Genomic DNA, 22,541 nt, shown 5'->3' with positions numbered 1-22,541 from the left:
ATCATATCTATCATTTATTATCGATGAGAACTAAATTAATATATTTTTCTAAAGATTAATTAGTTTGAAGTTAAAATATGTAAGTATCTCGTCATGGCTCAACTCTAAATAGAATTAAGAGCATTTATCCATTTTGGTTCTCAAAGAATTTCGGATCGAATACTTTGATTCCCAACTAAAATTAATTACTCGATTGGTCTCTAACAATTAACTCCGTCAGTCACTTAGATCCTTTGCTCTGTCAACTCTAATGGAGAACAAAATAGTCCCTGACAACTCTAATAGGGGACAAAATGGTCCCTGACCTCCTCTATTTGGAAATGATATTGTTCTCTTCCAATTTCATCATATCTCGCATAACACTGACAATTTAACATTGTAACTTCAAGCTACACAATGCACACTCTGCAACTTCAATGTTCACAAGAAGAACAATCTTCAGCTTGTTCTCAACCAATTCATAATCAGAAAACTAATAACTATGTCTCTCAAGTACTTGTCATCTTCGATAGATCTCATGAATCTAGACAGCAAATTTGATTTGTTAAGACCCGTCGTCGTCGTCGCCATCTCCTTCCTCCTCTGCCCTTGTCCACCACTCCAATTGCTTCCTTCGACTTTTTCTCTGAACCAATGTTTAGTAATCGCTTTAGTTTCTATATGAGTGGCAACAACGACATTGCTTGTTGTACTGTAAACTTGGATGCGAGGTCGAAGCTGTATGCCAACTTAGACTCCGGAAAAGAAGGAACAAAGCACTCAAAGTCCATTTTAAATTAAATGAGAATTTGTATATGATGTCGAAGAATAATCTTTTCATGATGTCCTAATGTCTAACAATCTATATTGCTTGCCGGAGAATAGAGAAAGCCGTGCCCTTGGGGTAGTTGTGGAACTTGGTCTTAAGGATGTGGTGGACGTTGTCAAGGTTGGAGGTGATTCTGTTATTGAAGACGTGGAAGTATATGCGTGGATAAAGTGTAGAGGAGGTTGGTGTACCAGTGAGACAGTTACAGAGATTTAGGAAGTATTTGGTCCATAACATGTTGAGGTAGGTGTGACACGTATGACAATTACACTATAGATTGATCTTGGAGTTGAAGAAGAAGAAGGTAAAGATGGAAAAGAAGACGGTGAAAGTAAAAAAGGAGAGTATGAACGTTAAGGTTATGCGAGATATGATAAAAATTGGGAAAGAATACTGTCGTTTTCGAACAAAGAGCTCAGGGGTCATTTTGTCCCCTATTAGAGTTGACAGAGCAAAAAATTTAAGTGATTGACGAAATTAATTGTTAGAGACCAATTGAGTAATTAATTTTAGTTGAAGACTAAAGTGTTTGATACCACCAAAATGGATAAAGGTTACTCTAGAATTAATTATATATTATTACACCCCAAGCTAGCACCGTAATAATAACGATGACGAAATCTCAAAAGCTCCCCAATTTAGTGGAAAGTGTTCCCTTTTCCGTCGTCGTCGTCTTCTTTTAATTTCAGAAAAAATTATATTTACAATTGCAATTTTCTCTTTGTTGAGAGAGAGAGAGAGAGAGGTTACGTCAATGGCGGACCAGAGGAACCAATGGAGCTGGGACGTCACCGGCTTCGAGCAGTTGAAGCCGCAGTCGTCGGAAGGAGGCAATCAGAGGCTGAATGCGTCGCCAACGAGATGGCAGTCCATGTCCTCCTCTCTACCTCCGCCGCAATCCGTGGCTTCCAAGGTTCAGCGATTGAAGGACAATGTTAAGGTAATGTGTTTTTCATTTCCATGCATACCTTTCTTCTTCTTCTTGCTCTTTCGAATATCGTAGTTGAAGCTGGAATTTTAGTTCTGAGCTTGTTTATTCGTTATTTCTTCACTTATAAGTTAACGAACGGTTCTTTATCGGTTTTTTTCCCGGGAGAATTGTAGTGACTAGAAATGAGTTAGTTTTGGCATTTGAGAAACTTTATTTATTATTTGTTTTGTTCGATTTCTTTGCAGTTTTGGAATATTTTTTTCTCAAAAGAATATAATGTAGTTGGAATAAGATAGCATGGTGATTAAATTCGTAGTGTTGAGAAGGAATAGAATTAGATGGAGCGGAATAGAGTGGAGTGGCATAATTGTTTCACTCCATTTTGGATATATTCTACTGCAATAGAAAGGAATAATGATTAAAAAAATTTCATCTTTGTTATAACATGTTATTTACATTTTCATTTTACTGATTCAGAAAATGACACTTGCCTTTGCTTCTCTGCTACGCTTATTGCATTGCATTGCTCTGCATCTAAGGAGTATGACGAAATTCTTGTTGTTTATGTGTCTTCGCAACTGCTCAGGTTTTGTTTCTGTGTTTCGAGGCTACGGTGTCGGCTCAGTCTGTGCCGGATCCAGAACTGTAGACTGTAGTCAGTGAAAGAGAATAATTTTTGTTGAAATTCATTACTGTATGGATCAAGATGGATAATTGAAAAGAAAATTAATAAAATCAGTTAGAAACTAATTTGGGTCAAAAGCAGTATTTTTTTACCTTAAAGTTTCATGAAAAGAAAAAAAAATCTGAAAATAATAAGGTTGTGATCTTGTAAGGTGCATTTGAAGTGAGAACTATGATATTATATTTTGTGAGTAATAAGACTATTATGTTATTTGCCGACCAGGAAATAGGCACTGCCTTTTGGAAATCTTGTTTAGGACCGTAGAAAAAATGTATTGTTTGGGTGTTTGGGTTGTTTGTAGTAGGTATTAATTTCCAAACTTCATATGACCATGTGCTAAAATTTTTTTGTATATGTGCTTTTTCTGAAATGCCTTCATATCATTTGAAGTACTTGTACATTAAACAAGCTCGGTTGATGTTTTGAATATTTTTGTTTCTGTGGTGTCCTAGTCAATGTTCTCGTATCATGCAATATTTGTTTAGGCATGTCTTAATAATCTCATCAGGTACTTTGCACAGCTTGCTAGAAAAGACTACTTGCAGTTAAGACAAGAAGCAACTGAACTTCAGGCATATACAAATGCAAAGCTTGATCGAGTTACACGATATCTTGGTGTTCTTGCTGAGAAATCCCGCAAGTTAGGTACATCACTATATTGTATTGATTCACGGTTCTCTAGATATGCAGAAGGTGTAGGTCTGCCATTTTTCTTATTGATTCTTTTTCTTGACTGGGTCAGACCGAGTTTAGATGAATTGAAGAATATAAGTGGGCATTCATGGAGAGAGAAGTTATAAGATAAGCCCTCTGTTGTAAATGTGATGTTGAATAAGCTGAACTGCTGAACAACATTTGGATAGGCAAATATAGGAGTGCTTATGCTTGAAATATGAACATTTAGAATTTTGATGATTCAATAAGGTCTGTGATTCTATAGTCAGAAAATATTTGTAAAACAGATACTGGTCAAGCTGTTTCCAGCAATCATAATAACAATTTCCTTAAGTTAAAATGTTAGCTACTGAAAATGAAAATAAGCCCAAAAGAAAGAAGGGTTTGTAAGGCTGTTTTAAGTAGCTCATCCAGACAATCAAAACTTCTCATGATTACTTATTTGTATTAGAGAGGCCCAAGTGAGCTGCAAATATGTAAATGAGCCCATCCATAAAATTCTTGAAATATTTTTGTTCAAAGTGTTGCAACTTGCAAGGTCTAATATTCTGTGAGCCATAAAATTAGTTCCATGCAGGCTTGAGACTTTTTCTTTAAACAAATGTTGGAAGCTTTTCTATTTTATTTATTTATTTTCTTTTATTTTTTTAAGTTTTTGAGAAAGCACGTTTTGAACAAATATTCTGATGCATGCATATCATAGTATTTGTCTTTTCTTGTAAGCTATTCTGTTGTTTGCTCTTGTGATTTTATATCTTGAATTTTGTGGCTGCTTATGATTGCTAGATCAAGCTGCCCTTGAAACTGAAGCAAGAATATCTTCAATGATCTATGAAAAAAAGAGATTGTTCAATGACTTATTGACATCCAAAGGTAATTAGTATGTGTAATTTCCTTATTATTGTTAGTTTCTTTGTATTGAGTTCAGGTTTTCCTCAGATAATGTTTATATATTACATAATGTAATGAAGTATATTGTTTGTAGAACACACAGGTAATCCCTATATTGCATGGCCTCCGTGTTTTTAAGCATATTCAAATGTGTGCTTTGATATCATTTGCAGGCAACATACGTGTTTTCTGCCGCACAAGACCATTATTTGAAGATGAAGGTCCTTCAGTCATTGAATTTCCCAATGATTTTACTATCCATGTAAATACTGGTGATGAATCCTTGTCTAACTCCAAGAAAGATTTTGAATTTGACAGAGTTTACGGTCCTCATGTTGGACAGGGTAAAGTTTTATTTTATTTAACATCTTTTTTGTGTTCAAACTTCAAAACCTCTTGCATGCTTTTGAATTACCTTGCAATAAATATTCTGTTTGCAGCTGAGTTGTTCACTGATGTTCAGCCACTAGTGCAATCAGCATTGGATGGATATAATGTTTCAATATTTGCATATGGACAAACCAATTCTGGAAAGACGCACACAATGGTTATTCTTTTTGTCTTTCACCTTGTGTGCATTGTGCCCTAGGCATACTTTTGGCCTGCTTCTCAAAAGAAATAAATAGTTGCATGAAGGTCTTGAATTCAATGCTGATTGAAAAATGGAAATCCTATCTGATAAATGAAGTCAATTATTTTACCCATTCTTTCACTTAAAGTCAAGAATATTGCGCCTAAATTTGTATTTTTGATGTTCATTCATTGTTCTCAGGAAGGACCAGACTATGATCGAGGTCTATATGCTCGTTGTTTTGAGGAGCTGTTTGATTTAGCCAACTCAGATTCAACTGCCACTTCTCAGTACCAATTTAGCATTACCGTTTTTGAGCTCTATAATGAACAGGTCCTGTTCTCTTTTACTTACTATATACAACTTTTCTGGTATCCACTGTTTGCTTCCTGGTTTTGGTTGGCATTAGATTATCAAGGCCTTTTTTTTTTAAATGTTCCTGCAGGCTAGAGATCTTGTCTTGGTGTCAGGGAAAAGCAAGCCTAAAGTCTCGTTTGGATTGCCTGAATGTTTCATAGAACTAGTGCAGGAAAAAGTTGATAATCCTCCAGAGTTTGTTAGGGTTTTGAAAGCTGCATTTCAGAGTCGAGGAAATGATACACTAAAGATTAATGTTTCTCATTTGTATGGTCTAACTTCCCTGCTCACAACATACATGCTCATATTGTACATTGCTTCATGATTTCAGTTTGTTTTTGCATGATATACTTCAACTGATAGCTTATTTCCACTAAGGTAGTTGGTGATATCAGTGCACTTAGGAGGTGCACTTAGGAGGTTGTATTATATGTACAAATTTTCTTATTTCACAAAATAAGTTTTGCACTTGGTTGACTTGGTTAAGTAACAATAGAAGAAGGAAGTATGTAATGCACGAATCGTAATAAAATAATGGCCTAATTAAGCAACAAGATCCATTAGTTTGCCTTAGGTTTCTTCAAATTTATTACCATGATAATATTCTGGGGTAAAAAGTAAGTGAAAGATTATTGTGCGATTTTATGTTCATCTGTCCTGTGTTAGTGGTTTTTTCCTTGGTACTGTTCACTAATTTAGACAAGTGCCTTTCTCTAATATGCCTTCATTTTCAGGATTGTCACAATACACATATTTCATAACAATTTGATCACCGGTGAAAACTCATATAGCAAACTCTCTCTTGTTGATTTGGCTGGAAGTGAAGGTTTAATAACGGAAGATGATAGTGGTGAGCGTGTCACAGATTTGCTGCATGTTATGAAGTCACTTTCAGCGTATGTCATTTTAATTCTTAACATTTTTCTTCTCTTTCAACTATATATTTTATTTGCCTACTAGCCAGCAAGTATTTTTTTTTTTTTGTCTATTCATGTGATTTGGTTCAAATGTTATCTGTTATCCTAGATTTTTGGTGGTTTGTCTCTTTTTATTACATGGTGTAAATGGTGCTTGCTCAACATTAGTTAACTTAAAAAAGACTTCTTGCTGTACCACAACCTAGCAAGCTTAATTTACTTTTGGTAGAGGCGAATAGGGTTCATTATATGATCCTTTTATTACCAAATGGTCTAGAGTTCAATCCATTCTTCTTAAATGTTACCGTGCAACACATGGTAGGGGAGCCTATACATTCATGCTTCAGGCTGAATGATTTCTTGCATGAGGGAACGTCTTAGATAAAAGAAAAAGTTATTTTAAGTGCCTTATTCAATAGTTTAAGTTTTGGGAGAGTTAAGTAATGGTCTCTTATTATAACTAATTCTGCTTGGGGAATTAATCTACAAATAGTTTGCCTCGTATGACTATATCAACTTTGTATTCTCCTTAGGGGGCTTGTTTCTGTTGATATGCCGGTCAACAAAAATTGTACCACTGAAATAAACTACGCTAGCTTCTGTAACAAATGCCAAACAATCTATTCTAATAGATACCTGCAGAATGATGTTTGACCAGGTTGGGAATCAAATTAAAACCCCAAACTGGTGCCATCAAATATTAATAGGTAGTTTCACATAGAAGGACAAGCAATTCATTGCATAGAGAAACAGCAACAGAAAAATGTTGGAACAGATGGGGAATGGATTGGAATGAGTGCACCACGGAAATGTAATCCAGTAGTAATAGGTGGAAACATATGCATTATGCAAGTTATGGCAACCCAACCAGAGTTTCTCCAAATGTATAACTTATGAATAAACCTACCCTTTTTGTGTTGTGAAGTCTACGGTGTGTCATATGTGCATGCACACAGACCCGTTTGAAATACTTTTTGAACCACAAATTAGGTGGTATGCTTAAAATCTACAAAACTGAATCGTAATGTGATTTCTCCTTGTAAAGTCATGATTTCCGTTTTCATTCATGTTGAAGTGTTATAGAAAGTTTAGAAATTTCTCTCATTTCTTGCTGCATTTTATATTTGTCTTTACAGTTTGGGAGATGTTTTGTCTTCTTTGACCTCAAAGAAGGATGCTATTCCTTATGAGAACTCAGTGATAACAAAACTGCTTGCAGACTCGCTTGGTAATTCTTCTTATTTCTATTTATTTATAAACTAATGGTGGCATTTGTGTACTCTTTATAGAGTTAGAGAAACTGAGAGACAGTAGAGAGAAGAGAGAAGAGAGAAAACTAGAAAGAGAAGTAGGAATTGATAATTATGAATAATGAATCACAAAAGCACTGAATTTGTGCTTGTATACATAGAGAGGAGTGTGTTTTCAGCTAGTTAGTGAAGAGGGGCAGGAGAGTCAATACACACTAAAGTTAGTCAGGAGAATCTGAGTTGGTTAGAGGGAACTGTGGTAGCTGGCACTGTCGTGACAGATCAGTAGCCACTTCTAATTTCTAGACTCTTCTAGAGAATTCCCTAACTCCTATTACTCTCTCTAGAATGAGACCCGCGCACTGCGCGGAACAGTAAATTAACGATAGTATATAATAAATATTAAAAATTGTTATATTTTGTATAAATAAATTAAATATGTGTAAATTAAAGTTAAATTTAAAAGGTGTTTTATTTAAAATAATTTATAGTACAAAAGATTTGGATGTTAGGAGTTGTACAAAGTGACATTTTTATTTGGTGGTTTGATTTTTACATTTATTTTAGTTGATGGACTTAGTCTTCTTATGTAGCGCTCGTCTTCTTTATTCTTTATTGGTTGTTGTTAGAGTTGTTACTTTCTTTCTGTCGTAGATTCTTGTGAAGGCATGTTCTTTATGAATTGTTGAGTTGGATGCACTTTCTATTGTGTTGTTTGTTCCATCTTTGCATGGATGTTCTTTTTCCGAAGATATGTCTTGAATTTGTATAGTTTTCTTTCTTCTTAATCTCTTGATGGAGTGGTACTTCAATGCCATTACTTTTCTAGAGTGTCATTAGATTTGAAGCAATTGTGCCCAATAATTTTTTTGCTTCGCCATGAAATAGTACAAAAGTATATAGAGTTATCTTATTGTTGGATATTGTGGAGTTTGATTACATGTGCCACAAATGTAGTTTTTTTTTATATGCTTTTTTCGGACACTTTTCACATTCAACACAGTTTCATACAAATTTGTCGTCAATTTCGTTTATAGTTGCTAAAATTGTAAAGATCTTTTCCTATTCCAATATTCAATTTATGTATTCATTAGGTATACGGTATTTGAGTAAGTATGAATGTATGATGCATGTTGTGAGTGTTTTTTTTGTCATACCTGATCATCAGATTCTCGTTGCATGGCTATTAGATCTTGGATAGTTATTCGATTTTTAATCATTTTGCCTTGAAAGAATGATGCTCCATTGAATAAGTTGAGATGTCTAATTCAGAAATAAATTTTTTGTGTTAAATTTGATGTTATTTGAAAGAATAGTAGTAAGAGACTTATATAAGTAGTTCAAATAGTATGGAATTTGAATACTTGTAACGTAAAATTTATTATAATTAATAATATTATTATGACATTTGTAGTATGAATATTTATTACCTTCAGTAAGTTAATAAATTAATTGTTGGGATTATAATTGTTTATAACGGTAAGATATAATAAATATAGGAATATGGATTCAATGTATTTGTACGTTACAAATTTATTGTATTGTATTTTTTAGTTTTCTTTTTTGTATATTTTATTTTTTGTTGATTTGGAAATAATAGTTGATTTGGTAAGTTTTGAGTGGTTGATTCTAACATTTTGCCAAGTAAGCAATGTTGCTGACATGTCGTTAGTAGAAGAAGAGAAATAGCTTCAAAGTAATGTGGGTAAACTTATGTATCTATTTTTATATATTAAGAATAGATAGATAGATGGTCATTGTACATTAGATTCTTGATGTATTGATGACAATAATAGATTGTCTGTTCTTGTTAAGATGTTAAAATGCTTTGACATGTTGGCCCTGGGGTGGTGTTTTGGTTTGTTAATATAGTGATATCTTATCTGTTTGTAAATTCAAGCTGGATAGTAAAGGTCTCTGATAAAAACGATTACTGAAATCTGAACGAAATTTTTACAGCACAGCTATAAGATAGGTAGTGTTGTATGTGGAGGATGTTGGGCAGTGAATGAACCCATATACGCCAATCTGTAAAAGGCATACAGTAGCCCAAGTTTGGTGGTATAATGCTAGTAAAGTGGGTTTTTACTCCATCTATGGTTTTTGACTTATTCCACTAATGGATAACTTCTTATCCCTCCACTGTGTAGAAAAACTCTGTTAAAAGTGTGAAGTGACACTGTGAACATAATCTGTGGTGCTTTCGTTTGACATAGAAACTGATTCTCAATATAATTAGTTATATTGCATTGTCATGATTTGGAATTCAGTTATGTTTGCTTAAATTCAGGCACATAATCACCTTTGTTGTAAATTCTCTTTGATGTTTATAGGTGGGAGTTCAAAAACACTGATGATAGTGAATCTATGTCCAAATATTTCAAATTTATCCGAGACATTATCGTCTGTCAGTTTCTCTGCCAGAGCACGAAATTCTGTACTAAGCCTTGGAAACCAAGATACAATGAAGTGGGGAGATGATGTATGTTCTTCCCTATCCCCATTTCTTTCTTTGGCCTTCATCCCCTGCTATCTTCTGTGTGATTTGAAATGTGATTTGCTAGTTTAAAAGAAAGAGACCATATAATGCAAGATTGATTCATATATGTGGTGTAACTGATTAACTTGGTTAGAATTCAGTTCACTATACTTTTCCTTGTATATGTCCTTCTGACCTACAAGTCTTTTTAGGTCATTGCAGCAAAGAGTTCAAGATTACAATTTTGCTATTTAGATTTAACGTGTCATGGCTCTTATAGGCGAATGATTCCCGGAAGGAATTGTATGCAAGAGAGAAAGAAGTCCAAGATCTGAAGGAAGAGGTTCTGGGACTTAAGCAGCTGCTTAAAGACGCAAATGATCAGTGTGTTCTACTCTTCAATGAAGTTCAGAAGGCATGGAAAGTTACTTCTACATTGCAGACAGATCTAAAGGTATGGTAATTTATTTAAGTGTCATGGATATGGTGGCAGGTTTCTAAAATAGTTTGGGGAATGTTGCTTTCTCCATGTAACACACTGTAATGATGTTACTCTGGTAGATAACAATATATTCTTCACGTGGCAAGTAACAAGATTCTTGTTCAGCATTTGAATGTTTCTTATGTGGCTAAATGAACACAACCAAAATATTTCATTTGTTGCATTTGTTTATATATATTTTTGGGCTTGCATTCTAGGTGTGCATTTGGTCAATTTCAACTTCTACAGATGCCATATTATATTATTTGTTCTCATCAAATAGTAATCTCCCCCCCTCCCCCCTTCTCAAAACTCCAATCTGATATATTGTTGAAAGAAGTCATATATGCTTTGTTTTCTTGAAATATATAGATAATTTTTCACTGTAAAGTGTTCTTTGGTTTCCACTATTTTGCAAAAAATCATTTTGTCCTTTCAATATTTGATTGTTACTGTTGAACAAAAGGCTTGCAATGTTTTACATTGTTGTTTCTTTGCTCAGGCAGAGCATATTCTTCTGGAAGATAATCGTAACATAGAGAAAGAACAAAGTGCTCAGCTTAGAAATCAAGTTTCTCGTCTGTTACAGTTAGAGCAAGAACAAAACTTGAAGATACAACAGCGGGATTCAACCATCCAAACCTTGCAGGTTGATATCCTATTACAAGGAAAGCATTCATTAGACATTTCCACAAATGATTTATCAAGTCCAATTTTAAGTGTTCTCTTATATAATGATATTTTTTTTTTGATATAAAACTTAGATGTTCTGACAACAACAACAACAACAAAGCCTTGTCCCATTAAGTGGGGTCGGCTACATGAATCAAACGACGCCATTGTGCTATGTCATGTATCATGTCTACGGAGAGACCGTTTACATGTAGATCTCGTTCTTAGGTCTTCTTCTGCCTTTCGCCTTTTGTCCATCTTCCATCTCATCAACCCCCTTGACTGGATGTTCTATCGGTCTTCTTCTCACATGTCCAAACCACCTGAGACGCGATTCAACCATCTTTTCCACAATGGGTGCTACTCCAACTCTCTCCCTTATATCTTCGTTCCTTATTTTATCCAATCGCGTATGACCACTCATCCATCTCAACATCTTCATCTCTGCCACACTCAACTTATGTTCGTGCTCCCCTTTAGCCGCCCAACACTCCGTACCATAAAGCATATCCGGTCTTATAGCGGTGCGATAGAATTTACCTTTAAGTTTTAAAGACACTTTTTTGTCGCATATAAAACCAGATGTACTCCGCCATTTTGACCAACCTACTTGGATCCTATGATTTACATCTTGTTCAATCTTTCCATTATCCTGTATGATGCACCCAAGATACTTAAAACTTTTAACTTTTTGTATGATGTTTTCTCCAATCTTCACCTCTAAATTAGGGTTTTCCCTTCTCAGACTGAACTTACATTCCATATATTCCGTCTTACTACGGCTTATGCGCAAACCATACACTTCTAGAGCTTATCTCCATAACTCCAACTTCTTATTTAGGTCCTCCCTTGACTCTCCCGTAAGGACGATATCATCGGCAAAAAGCATGCATCATGGCACAGGCTCTTGGATGTGCTCTGTGAGTACTTCCAAGACTAATGTGAAAAGGTATGGACTTAAGGATGATCCCTGGTGTAATCCTATACCAATAGAAAATTCCTCTGTTATACCACCTTAAGTCTTCACACTAGTTGTGGCCCCATCATACATGTCTTTAATTGCACGAATATATGCGATCCTTACTCTCCTCTTTTCTAAAACCTTCCATAATACTCTATCATACGCTTTTTTCAAATCAATAAACATCATATGTAGATCCCTTTTATTACGACGAAAATTAGCTTTGTATGCAAAAAATTGATGCTTGTTTCACTAAGTGGAGTTGGCTATATGGATAAAAGATGTGAGAGTATTTTGTTGTGAATCAGTTTAACATTCAAACCAAAAGCATTTATATTGTTTTTCTTTTAATAGTTTTACCAGTGTTTTTTATATATATATTGGACAACTCTTACATCTCATTAATTTTTCTATTCATGCCCAAGCCATCTAAGTCAATAATATTCTACCATATTTTCTCCAATAGGCACTATTTCAACTCTCTCTAACGCATCAATTCCTAATTCTATCATCTCTAGTGTGTCCACGTATATAATGCAGTAACTTCATCAAGTGTGTCCATTCATTCCTAATCCTTTCATTTCTTATGCTTTGACAATGTTCTGAAAATAATGACATTTCAGGATCAACCTTTGTATGCAATTCAGCCAGCTCTTATTGACTTATTCATCCTTGGTTTATGATGAGATTTGAATAGATGAATTATTGAGTTGTGAAATAATCATTCTCATGCAAATCACATTGAAGCTACACTTCCCATCTTTTGTGTCTCTGCATATTCTTTTATCTTGCTAGAGGTTTGGGTATCACTTCCTGTATCCAAATAATCATTAAAGTTGTTATAATCCATTGTGATTTCTTCCAGTCATCACTTATCAGAGCACTGATTGAAGGAACAACCACTAAGCACAATTTTGAGATGCTCACTGCATTGTCTTCCTTTTGCCCATTTACTAGATGTCTATTCTTCTGGAGTGAAAATCTTTTGCACGGATTCTTTTGATTGTGAGTAATATAGAACCGGTGGGCCAATTTGTTTAGTTTAGGTGCCAAACAAACCATGTCTTTCAGGTATTTCATTCCATTGTCTGTGACATGGCACTGTGGACCATGACCTGCAGCTATGAGCTATAGTTTGTTGTATAATGTGGCGTTAGCAACCTTTTTCTTTAGATGCATGTAATCTGTTTTCTTAATACTTGCCAGCTAATATACGTAACGTCTGTTTGTCTTTTTTGTTACAGGCTAAAATTGGAACCCTTGAAGCACGATTCAATGAAGCTCTTAGATCCAGCAGCACTGGGTCAAATGGCATGAATTCCATTGGTAGTGGGAATGACGTGAATTCTTCTACGGTAAACATGAAACTGGAAGCAGAACTCAAGAAACGTGATGCTCTAATTGAGGTCTGTTATACATAACAATTTATCTGACTGGAATGCTTCCAATATTCCCTTCAAGTAGGATTCTGGTTATTGCTTTAGACTCTTTTACTCCTTCTTTTTCCCCATCAAAACATCTTTTGCACCCATGTATTCAACTGAGAAAATTTTAGCTAAGCAATAACTAGTTGGTCAAATGGCACCAATTCTTGTAAATCTTGGCCTGCCCCTGATGAGATACTTGTTAACCGTCTTAATATCCATGAAAAGGGGAGAATACTAGACCTGCAACTGACTCTTTCGGTTTTCTCTTCTGATAAACTTTCTAGATTAAAAGATCTGCTATTTTACTTATCCCAAAAAAGGAAGCATTCCATAAGTGAATGTTTATTTTGTAGGATTCTTTTGCTGTATTAAGTTTTGATGTGCTTAATTTTCAATTCAATATTTTGCAGAGGTTGCACGAAGAAAATGAGAAATTATTTGATAAATTAACAGAGAAAAAGTCTTTGTCTGGATCGCCTCAGGTAGGTAAATTTTATTTCATAACAAAATAACTGTTCTCATTTGTGGTGGTGTATATACATATATTTTGTGTGCATATTAATTAACAAGCTACATTGAATAACTTCATAGTTCCAATAATTGGATTTAATGTTCACTATAATTTTACTTAAATGTATAAAATTATTTTCAAAATATAAGTAAATGTTGATGTTGATATTAGAATAGTTATATATAGATGTTCAATTTATTTATTTATTCTTAAACTTAATATGCGTGATTATCTTGATGTCATGATAACATTCACGGGTTGGGCTAGTACAGTTCATACATTCACAGGTGAAAAATACTCTGTGAAAAGAGATCTCCTAACTTATAAATATAACTAAATTATTTTATTTTATCACTATTTTCCGCTATGCCTAATTCTTCTGTATTCTTTTGGTGGATTGTAAAACTTCTTCATGTTATTCTCTTCACTAGATAAGTTCTCAAATTCTGTTTCCTCTAGGTCGGTTTTCTTTGAGCATATATATGGGATAGATAGCACAACCAAAAATATTGTGACCATTATTTTATTGCCTGCTTTCAAGCTGTCTATGTAGTGTTTTTGTTTGAAAAAATTCTTCCTTTATTTACAGTTTTCAAGTACATCATCCAAGGGATCAGTTAGTGTTCAGCCTCAAAATATAGGGAGGTATATTCTAATTTAGTTCCTGTAGGTTTTGTTATTGTATTTTTTTTAAATCATATGATTCTGGTGATTATTGGCTATATTCTCATTGTTTGGAATATGGAATGATCCCAGCAATAATACAAGATCTCGTACCATGGATGTTCTTCCTTCACCCTTGGTGACAGATAAAAATGGCGGCGCATTTGCTATAGTTAGATCTGGTTCTGAGAAAGATAAGATTACCCCAGCGGGTGAATATCTTACTGCTGCCCTGAATGACTTTAATCCAGATCAATATGATGGCCATGCTGCCATTGCTGATGGTGCAAACAAGCTTCTGATGCTGGTATTATATTGATATGTGTAGCATTTATTTTATTGAGAATGGATGAATTATAATGTGTGTGGAGATGTGTCGTATTTTAAGCCTTTTTGGGGGGAGGAGTTCTCGTTAAAATCCTTATCACAAGTCTAAAATTTAACAATTCCATGTCTCTGGTAATCTGCTAATTACTCATTGGATGGTACAGTGCCTAGATGCACTGAAGGTTTTGGGCAGATCCGCATTGTGAGTTCCATTTCTAGTTGCCAAAATTTGGGCTTAAGAATTATACTCAATCAAGTTTGAAAGTTTATAAATATTTAGTTTGTTTAGGTGTTTGATGATTATTGGTTTGTTTAATTTATTCTGATATTCAAGACAGAAGAGAAAGTGTACCTGGTGAGACAATAGAATCCCTTATGAATGAGAAAATAAAATGAAACAGTAAGATTAAATTGCTAAAAAAATACCTCTTTGCATATCAGGAATTGAAATTCCCTTAAACGCAGAGAGAATCAATGGAAGGCCATAAACACAATTATATCCCATAACAAATGTAAGAGCAGACCAAGACACCCTTGAAAAAATTTGCTCTGATGTTGATTGCTCTGCATCTTCTGTCTAGACAAAATAAAGTACGAACAGCATGATAATATCCATTACACTTACAGGGTAGAAATGCAACGATTACAGGTTCTAGCTGCAGTCATTAAAGGTGGTTCCTTCAGGGAACATGAGATACTTGCTGAAATTAGGGATGCTGTTTTCTCTTTTATTCAGAAAATGGAGCCAAAGCGAGTAATGGATACAATGCTTGTTTCCCGTGTTAGAATCCTCTATATACGATCTTTGATTGCTAGATATCCAGAGTTGCAATCCATTAAGGTAACAAAAATTTGGTATGTATTTGCTGGTGTTCTAGTCAATTGAATTTGGCTCGGATAGTCTGATTAATTTGCATATTGGATTGGAAGGTCTTGCCAGTTGATTGCTTTCTAGAAAAGGCTAATGCTGGACGCAGTAGAAGTTCCAGCAGAGGGAGTAGTCCTGGAAGATCTCCTGTGCAGTATTTTGATGAGCAGATCCGAAGATTTAAAGTGAATATAAAGCCCGAGAAGAAGTACAAATTTTCATCTGTTGTTTTGAAGATTCGTGGAATCGATGAGGTAATGCCTACATCCTCTAATCTCCTTTTTGATGATTAGTTTACCGATGTAGTTTTCTCTTTTGATCTTTGAGATCCATAAAAGAAAAAGAGTAAACCGTTGTTTTAGCCCTTAGAAGATTAGCTTGTAACACAGCCTCTTCTCTTGGCTTGAAGCGTGATTAAGCATTGATCTACTTTTGCCTTATGTTGAAATTCCATCTTTATTTAGAAGAATGAATGTAACAAGGATCAAACTCTAAATTTGTTGGTCATAGAAATGTTGATACCATGTCATTAAACCACTTATCCCAAAAGTTTAAGTTGTTAAATAGAAGTTTATGAATCGTTATATTATCTAATACATTTCAGAAATTCACCCAAAATAAGGGACTATCGTTCAAGGGCCAAAATATTGGTTCACTCAAATTAGATATCGCAAATGTTTTAGGTACCATGACCAGGTAGTTATTAATATGTGTGGAATGCTTTACTTCACAACAAATCAATCTTTTGAACGTCAAAATGGTGGTTTATATAAAAATCATATACCACTTATCCCTATCTCGTGTTTTCACCTTTGTAAATGGCAGTTATTAAAAAAATTTTCCATGAAGATACATTCATTCTTTTAATTTGATTGAGGCTTCTTTTCTGCTACCGTACTGGCTAAAAAATTCAATCAACTTAAGTCACGGATAGAATTTTTCTTTTTGTTTATTTCTAAAGTTGTTGTTACCATTAACTTTAAAATTTGAAGTAAACTGCACAGGACACCTGGAGACAGCAGGTAACTGCTGTAAAGTTGAGGGAAATTACTGAGGAAGCGAAAGGTTTTGCAGTTGGAAACAAGCCTCTTGCTGCACTATTTGTACATACTCCTGCAGGTGAGCTGCAGCGTCAAATTAGAATCTGGCTTGCAGAGAGCTTTGATTTTCTCTCTCTTACTGCAAATGATGCACCTGGGGGATCAACTGGTCAGTTGGAGCTTATTTCAACTGCAATTATGGATGGTTGGATGGCTGGACTGGGTGCTGCTCGGCCTTCCAACACCGATGTACTTGGCCAACTACTACTTGAATATTCGAAATGTGTCTATACTTCCCAACTGCAACACTTGAAGGTATGCCTCATCTTAAATCTGTCTGGAGAATAGATTCAGTACAATTCATGTTCTCGACTCCTGCAAGAAGCCTTGCTTACATTGGAGCTATGTGTAGAGAGATGACCAATGAGCGTCTTTGGTGCAAAAAGGGTTTCACAAGTAGCATGCTTTGTTTTTCTTCTAGAAAACTTATAGGAGTCTGTATATTATACTGGTTTTGTTTTCTTGTCTCCCATTTCTGATATGACATTTTATTAAGCCCAAAAAGTAAATCCTGGTTTAAGGATAGAATATGAGGTTTCTTTGTGTATATGGTCATCCTAAATCCATAAATGATTTATTTTCAAAAATGTCACTGAAAATAATCTGCTTTTGTTATTTATAATACAGATCATGTTTTGACTCTATGTTGTACTCCATTTGGTTATCAGGATATTGCTGGTACCCTGGGAACAGAAGAGGCCGACAATGCAGCACAGGTGGCTAAGTTGCGTTCAGCTCTAGAATCTGTTGATCTCAAAAAAAGAAGGGTACTTTTACTTTATTTAATTGCTATATCTCATGCACACATAATATTTTACAAACTGACTTTTGGATAGTTTCTTCACGAATTAAAAGAAAAGATTCACTAGTTACTATATGAATGAAGGTTGCATCACTTTCGTGTGAAACTTTAATATGAACAACTGTAGTGCGGTATTTTGTTTTAAAATTTTCACTTTTACACTTTTAAATTGATTTAATAAGAGCAAGAGCAAGAGGAAGTGGAAGTCCCATAACATTATAGTTGCTTTTGTTGCCACAAGCTTATTCTCGGACTTCCAGTGTTTGCGTGGTTAGGGGAGAAGATGTAAATGCAATATGTACCGGTTCTTGTGACCCACTCATGCACAACACCAGTTAGTTATGACCAAGGAGCTCTAAGGGGTTGTTTGTGAGTTGAGTTTGGACGAAAATGGAGAGCTTGTAGCACAATTTATTCTACAAGCTTTCCCTTCCCCTCCCCTTCCCTCCAAACCCTAACTCACAGACAACGTCTAAAGAATTCTTGGGAAGCCGGTATCCTAGGCTTCAGTTTGGTAATTGCTTCAGTTCCTTCTGAGCAGAAAAATAGGTGATTCAAAGATGGGGAAATGTTGCATTTGACAACAACTTCCATTCTTAAATGCTGGTCTGTCTATTGTCAGTGTCACACTTGGACCATCTTAAGTTTTTGCAACGTTAGGGTAGATGAAGCTTAACTTAAAGAAGGATCCTGATGCAATTTCTTAAATAATTATCATGTGCTCACATTGATTTCTTATCATATTTAGATTTTACAACAAATGAGAAGTGATGTAGCTTTATTTACACTGGAAAATGGTGATTCACCTGTGCAAAGTCCTTCTACTGCCGCAGAAGATTCACGATTGGCATCTCTCATTTCACTTGATAGCATATTGAAGCAAATAAAGGTTTAGTTTCTTCTTAAAATCTGGTTTTAACTTGAATAAAAATAATAAGAGTAAAGTATCGTTTTTGTTGGGTAAGTCCTATTTGTGTCCCTAACGTTTAAATCATCCTATTTGTATCCTTAACGTTTATAAAAGTGATTCAATGTTATCCTACTATCAATTATACTAACAAATCAGATTATATTTTTCAATTATTCTCACTTGAATGTATTCATTCTCAATTAGGTCTCACTTGGATGTGTTCGATTTTAATATTATACCCATTATTTGTTTTTAGATTTAATTATGTCCCTAGAAAAGTGAATTATGTAAATATTGTAGGAATTAGTTTCAACATTTGATGAGCTATTTTTTGGAGTAGATCATCGATTCTATCCCAGGCATTTGTATTCTAACTTCAAGAAGAGATTTTTAAAACTCAAACTAAAGCGCTCATAATGTGTAATTGACGGCAGGATAACATTGAATCACTTTTACAAACGTTGGGGATACAAATAGGACGATTTAAAACACAAATAAGATTTACCCCAAACGTTGGGGGCAAAAACAATACTTTACTCAAATAATAATTTTAACTTATATTTTATTCAGGATATAACAAGACTTTCTAATATGAATACCATCGGGAGAAGTAAAAAGAGAGCAGTGCTAGTTTCTCTTGATGAACTAACACAACGGATGCCTTCCCTTCTTGAAATTGATCAACCCTGCGCTCAGAGGCACATCGCAGATGCTCGCCGCATGATTGAGGTATGCAAAGTGTTGGTCTGTAGGGCTACATTGTACCCCATACATTACATGCTTATGGTCATCATCCTCTTTGTATATGGTTGTCCACCTTTTGCCCTGTTTTTTAAGAGTATTTGCTATACACATCCAAGTCTTTTTTGTTAACCAAGTCCAACCAAGTTGGTCTAACATAACAAAAATCAGTTATGGCTAGCATTATTCCAAATCTTATTGTTTAATTCGTTAATGCCCAAATAACACTGGAATAAATTAAAATTGTTTCATCAGCTCGTTGGGTTTGTAACCGAGTTAAATGCTAAGGAATGATTGGATACAAATTAATTTGAAATGATTTTCTCATTCCTTGTTTTTAAAATGAAATTTGATCACCTAAATATAAATATGATTATGATAGAATATTATGATGTCTGATTCATTTACCTATCCATGCTAGTGAGACCAGATTTGGTGGTTGTGATGGTGTTTGTTCAATTTTGTATGAAATTTATGGATTTATTATAGTTTTCTTTTGAGATCAACTGGGTATAGCCTTTTTCCTCCAAGGTTTTAGATTCCTAAGCCTTTCTTCCTGTATGGTGTAGTCAATTCCTGAAGATGACAGCAGTCTAGGCAAACCAGTAACAGACCTGGGTTCTGGCTCTGAAACTGATGTGACACAGTGGAACGTCCTCCAATTTAATACTGGCAATACCTCACCATTTATCATCAAATGTGGAGCAAACTCAAATTCAGAACTAATAATCAAAGCCGATGCTCGAGTTCAGGAACCTAAAGGAGGTGAGATCGTGAGGGTCGCACCTAGACCATCCGTGTTGGAAGATATGAGCTTGGAGCAAATGAAACAGGTATTTGCCGAACTACCTGAGGCTCTAAGCTTGCTTGCTTTGGCAAGGACGGCAGATGGCACTCGAGCACGATATTCTAGATTATATAGGACTTTAGCCATGAAGGTTCCATCCCTTAGGAACCTGGTCAGTGAGCTTGAAAAAGAGGGTGCCCTGAAAGATGTTAGGACATAACCTTATGATTGTGAACTAACATGCCTCGAGTCAATTGTGTTAATGGCTACAGTTCTTGGTAATCTTAATTTACGATAGTTATTATGCATGCAAATTAATTTTAGTGTGTATTTTTCTGTATGGAACTAACATTAAGATTTGGGCAACCGGTTACAAGAGGAAACCTTTTGCACAAACCATTGGTTGGAGATATGCAAACTTCTACATGTTTTAGGCTTGTTTTTACGTTCAATGCTATTTTAAATAAAATTGAAGGAAATGAGATTAACAATTCGATATGATGCTAGCAAGGTGGTTAGCAGTTAGCACAAAAGAATGAAAGATTTGCTTCCAATTTCTTTGGAGTCAATCTTCCCAAGCTGAAGGCTTTGCCCAAGGACGTTTGATTGTGTGCAAAATGTAGCTCTCCATGGCAATGGATATATGTCAGTGTGTCACAAATACAGCACAGGTTATTTTCCTTTCAGTAAGACTCAAATTTAAATGACAAACTTCTTTGAGAATTGAAAGACTTGTATCATTTGATTCAAAGAACAACTAATCATGATCTCATGGCTAAATATACTGTCTCGTAGAACGACTTCAGCCTACTTCATCATTTTATATACGTAGATAAAAACCAAACCAATTAACTTGGTTTTTTTGTTTCTTTTATATGTAGACACCAACAAAGGGTCCTCCTTTCTTATCATACGCTACCATCAAACTATTTTTTTCACCAAAAAAATATCTCAGAATAAAATTTTTCACTGGAGCTCCTTTTTTGTTTTGGTCTCCGTATTTTTGTATTGTGACAGAATCCAAATGAAAGCTTAATAACATCAAACAAAAAAACCTAATAATTAGAAAATAATACGAATATAATATTAAAAATGATTACATTTTCCTTTTTCACAACAAACATAATACTTTTGTTCCGTATGTCGATTTTCAAAATGAATACTTTTGTTTCCAATAAATAAAAACAAACATATGATGAGCAGAGGCAGAGAAGCAGATGCTTTGATTCATTGCTTTCTCACTCAGAAAAGAAAATGTCGGTGCCTCGAACATCGTGCACTAAGCTAACACTCATAACCGTAGCAGCAGTCATCTTGCAGTTCTTCGGCCTCTCCGTTTTCCTCTTCGCCTTCTTCCCCGTCAAACCCACCCTCTCCGGCCACAGGTACTTCCATTCTCCATTCAGATCTCCCAAACCTCTTTTCCCGCCAAATACCCATCCCTCATATTTCAATTCTTTTTTTTCCCAGTGGTTTGGAGAGTCTCCGACCTCCATCCTGCAACGCTGGTGGCGCTTCAAATCGGAGCGAGGCTTCTCTGCCTCCTGATCAGCTCAGGTCGTTGTATCAGGTACTCCATTTTGATTTCTTCGGTTTTCTCGGTGGATGCGATTGCAGATGCCGATGTAGATTGTATCTTCGTTTTCAGATACCAAGTTTGGAAGTTAACTGCTTTTAGCTAACCAACTAGCCAAGAGTAGTGGCACAGCTGACATTTTTGAAGGGTTACTTAAACATCTAGTTAGGGTTCAAATACTGGCAGTGTGTATGAAGGGGGTTTCTTGGCTAGCACCCATGCCATTTGGGAAGTTTTCCGTGCAAAATGATTTTAGTCATTACTAGTGGCAGTAGATTACTGTGTATTTATTGTACTCTCTAAAAGTGTATGGTGAATTGTATATATGAAGTTGGGATTATTAAATGATTTTATCCCTTTCATTTCTAGTACAATTTAAGTTTATAAGACTGGGTTGTGTTGCAATAACAACCGGTGAAGGCTCAAGATGGCACCTTCTTTTAAGTTTGGTTGCTGAAATGTTGATCGAAGATAGGCGAGACTGGGAAATAGGGATGTTCATTGGAGCAGAAAGGAATGCTGTTTTGAATTGCAGTGGAAGTCACCTGTTTGTTTCTATAATTACTAGCTTCTGGGTGAATTTTGGAATATTAAGAGAATTGTATTTTATGTGGCAAGGTTTAGGATTGAATGTGTTATTAAGAGACTTTGTTTTACTCATACAGATGATTTAGTTAGTACATTTTGTGCTTTTGGTACTGGTTTTGTTTTCACTGAGAAACTTAGAATCGTTGTCTTGTAGGAAGTATCTGAGATCCTTCCTCCATATGATCGACTCATCTTAATGGTATGTGAAGTTGCTTGAGTCTCCATATTTTCGGAGATTTTTTATTTGTTCATTATCTATTATGGTTGTCCATGACACTAGACATCAGTATATATATTAGTTTTTCACATACAATCATTTTATTGTAGGTAATTGATGCTCTTCCGGCAGAATTTGTGCTTGGCAAGAATGGTAAGCCTCCAAGAAAGGCTTTTATGGAAGCCATGCCATATACCCAGTCATTGTTGGCAAATGGTATGGCCGTTGGATATCATGCAGTAGCTGTGGCTCCAACCGTTACCATGCCTCGTTTGAAGGTTTGAGCCGTTGTGATTATGTGATATTACAAAAGCACAACATAACATCTATGGGATTCTTCTCGAAC

The 22,541-nt window shown here is 35.1% G+C and overlaps 2 protein-coding genes across 7 annotated transcripts in view; both read left to right on the top strand.

The window, feature by feature from the left end:
- Positions 1,412 to 20,251, top strand: LOC107642269 (kinesin-like protein KIN-14B). Of its 5 annotated transcripts, none has more exons than XM_021122707.1 (23): positions 1,413 to 1,748; positions 2,946 to 3,069; positions 3,886 to 3,972; positions 4,164 to 4,334; positions 4,431 to 4,537; positions 4,763 to 4,894; positions 5,007 to 5,185; positions 5,653 to 5,814; positions 6,972 to 7,063; positions 9,419 to 9,567; positions 9,845 to 10,018; positions 10,548 to 10,694; positions 12,923 to 13,084; positions 13,516 to 13,587; positions 14,206 to 14,261; positions 14,373 to 14,586; positions 15,256 to 15,447; positions 15,537 to 15,728; positions 16,479 to 16,829; positions 17,243 to 17,341; positions 18,125 to 18,265; positions 18,857 to 19,015; positions 19,610 to 19,758. In XM_021122707.1, exons 1-23 carry the CDS (start codon positions 1,563 to 1,565, stop codon positions 19,622 to 19,624), a joined length of 3,363 nt encoding a protein of 1,120 aa, XP_020978366.1. In that variant the 5' UTR covers positions 1,413 to 1,562; the 3' UTR covers positions 19,625 to 19,758. The 5 variants fall into 5 exon arrangements, with proteins under 5 accessions (XP_016201050.1, XP_020978366.1, XP_020978365.1 ...); XM_021122706.1 differs by having other exon boundaries at positions 1,415 to 1,748; positions 15,343 to 15,447; positions 19,597 to 20,251; XM_016345562.2 differs by having other exon boundaries at positions 1,415 to 1,748; positions 19,597 to 20,251.
- The window catches only part of LOC107642270 (GPI ethanolamine phosphate transferase 2), a 9,070-nt gene continuing 6,838 nt past the window's right edge, over positions 20,310 to 22,541 (top strand). For both annotated transcript variants that reach the window (XM_021122708.1, XM_016345565.2), the window contains exons 1-5: positions 20,310 to 20,485; positions 21,018 to 21,199; positions 21,285 to 21,384; positions 22,133 to 22,177; positions 22,306 to 22,473. In XM_021122708.1, the coding sequence (XP_020978367.1) occupies positions 20,444 to 20,485; positions 21,018 to 21,199; positions 21,285 to 21,384; positions 22,133 to 22,177; positions 22,306 to 22,473 (537 nt within the window). In that variant the 5' untranslated portion in view covers positions 20,310 to 20,443. The remainder of the gene's footprint in view (positions 20,486 to 21,017; positions 21,200 to 21,284; positions 21,385 to 22,132; positions 22,178 to 22,305; positions 22,474 to 22,541) is intronic.

Source organism: Arachis ipaensis, chromosome B05, assembly GCF_000816755.2.
Source record: "Arachis ipaensis cultivar K30076 chromosome B05, Araip1.1, whole genome shotgun sequence".
In the NCBI taxonomy this organism is placed as follows: Eukaryota; Viridiplantae; Streptophyta; class Magnoliopsida; order Fabales; family Fabaceae; genus Arachis; species Arachis ipaensis.
The sequence above is the reverse complement of the archived record's forward strand: the minus strand, read 5'-3'. Positions and strand labels throughout refer to the sequence as shown.

Bases quoted from the DNA above. Each gene is read 5' to 3' on its own strand.
- LOC107642269 (XM_016345562.2), top strand. From the start codon at position 1,563: ATGGCGGACCAGAGGAACCAATGGAGCTGGGACGTCACCGGCTTCGAG. The intron at 14,262-14,372 runs GTATATTCTAAT...GAATGATCCCAG, and splicing joins CAGCCTCAAAATATAGGGAG to CAATAATACAAGATCTCGTA. The intron at 16,830-17,242 runs GTATGCCTCATC...TTTGGTTATCAG, and splicing joins CCCAACTGCAACACTTGAAG to GATATTGCTGGTACCCTGGG.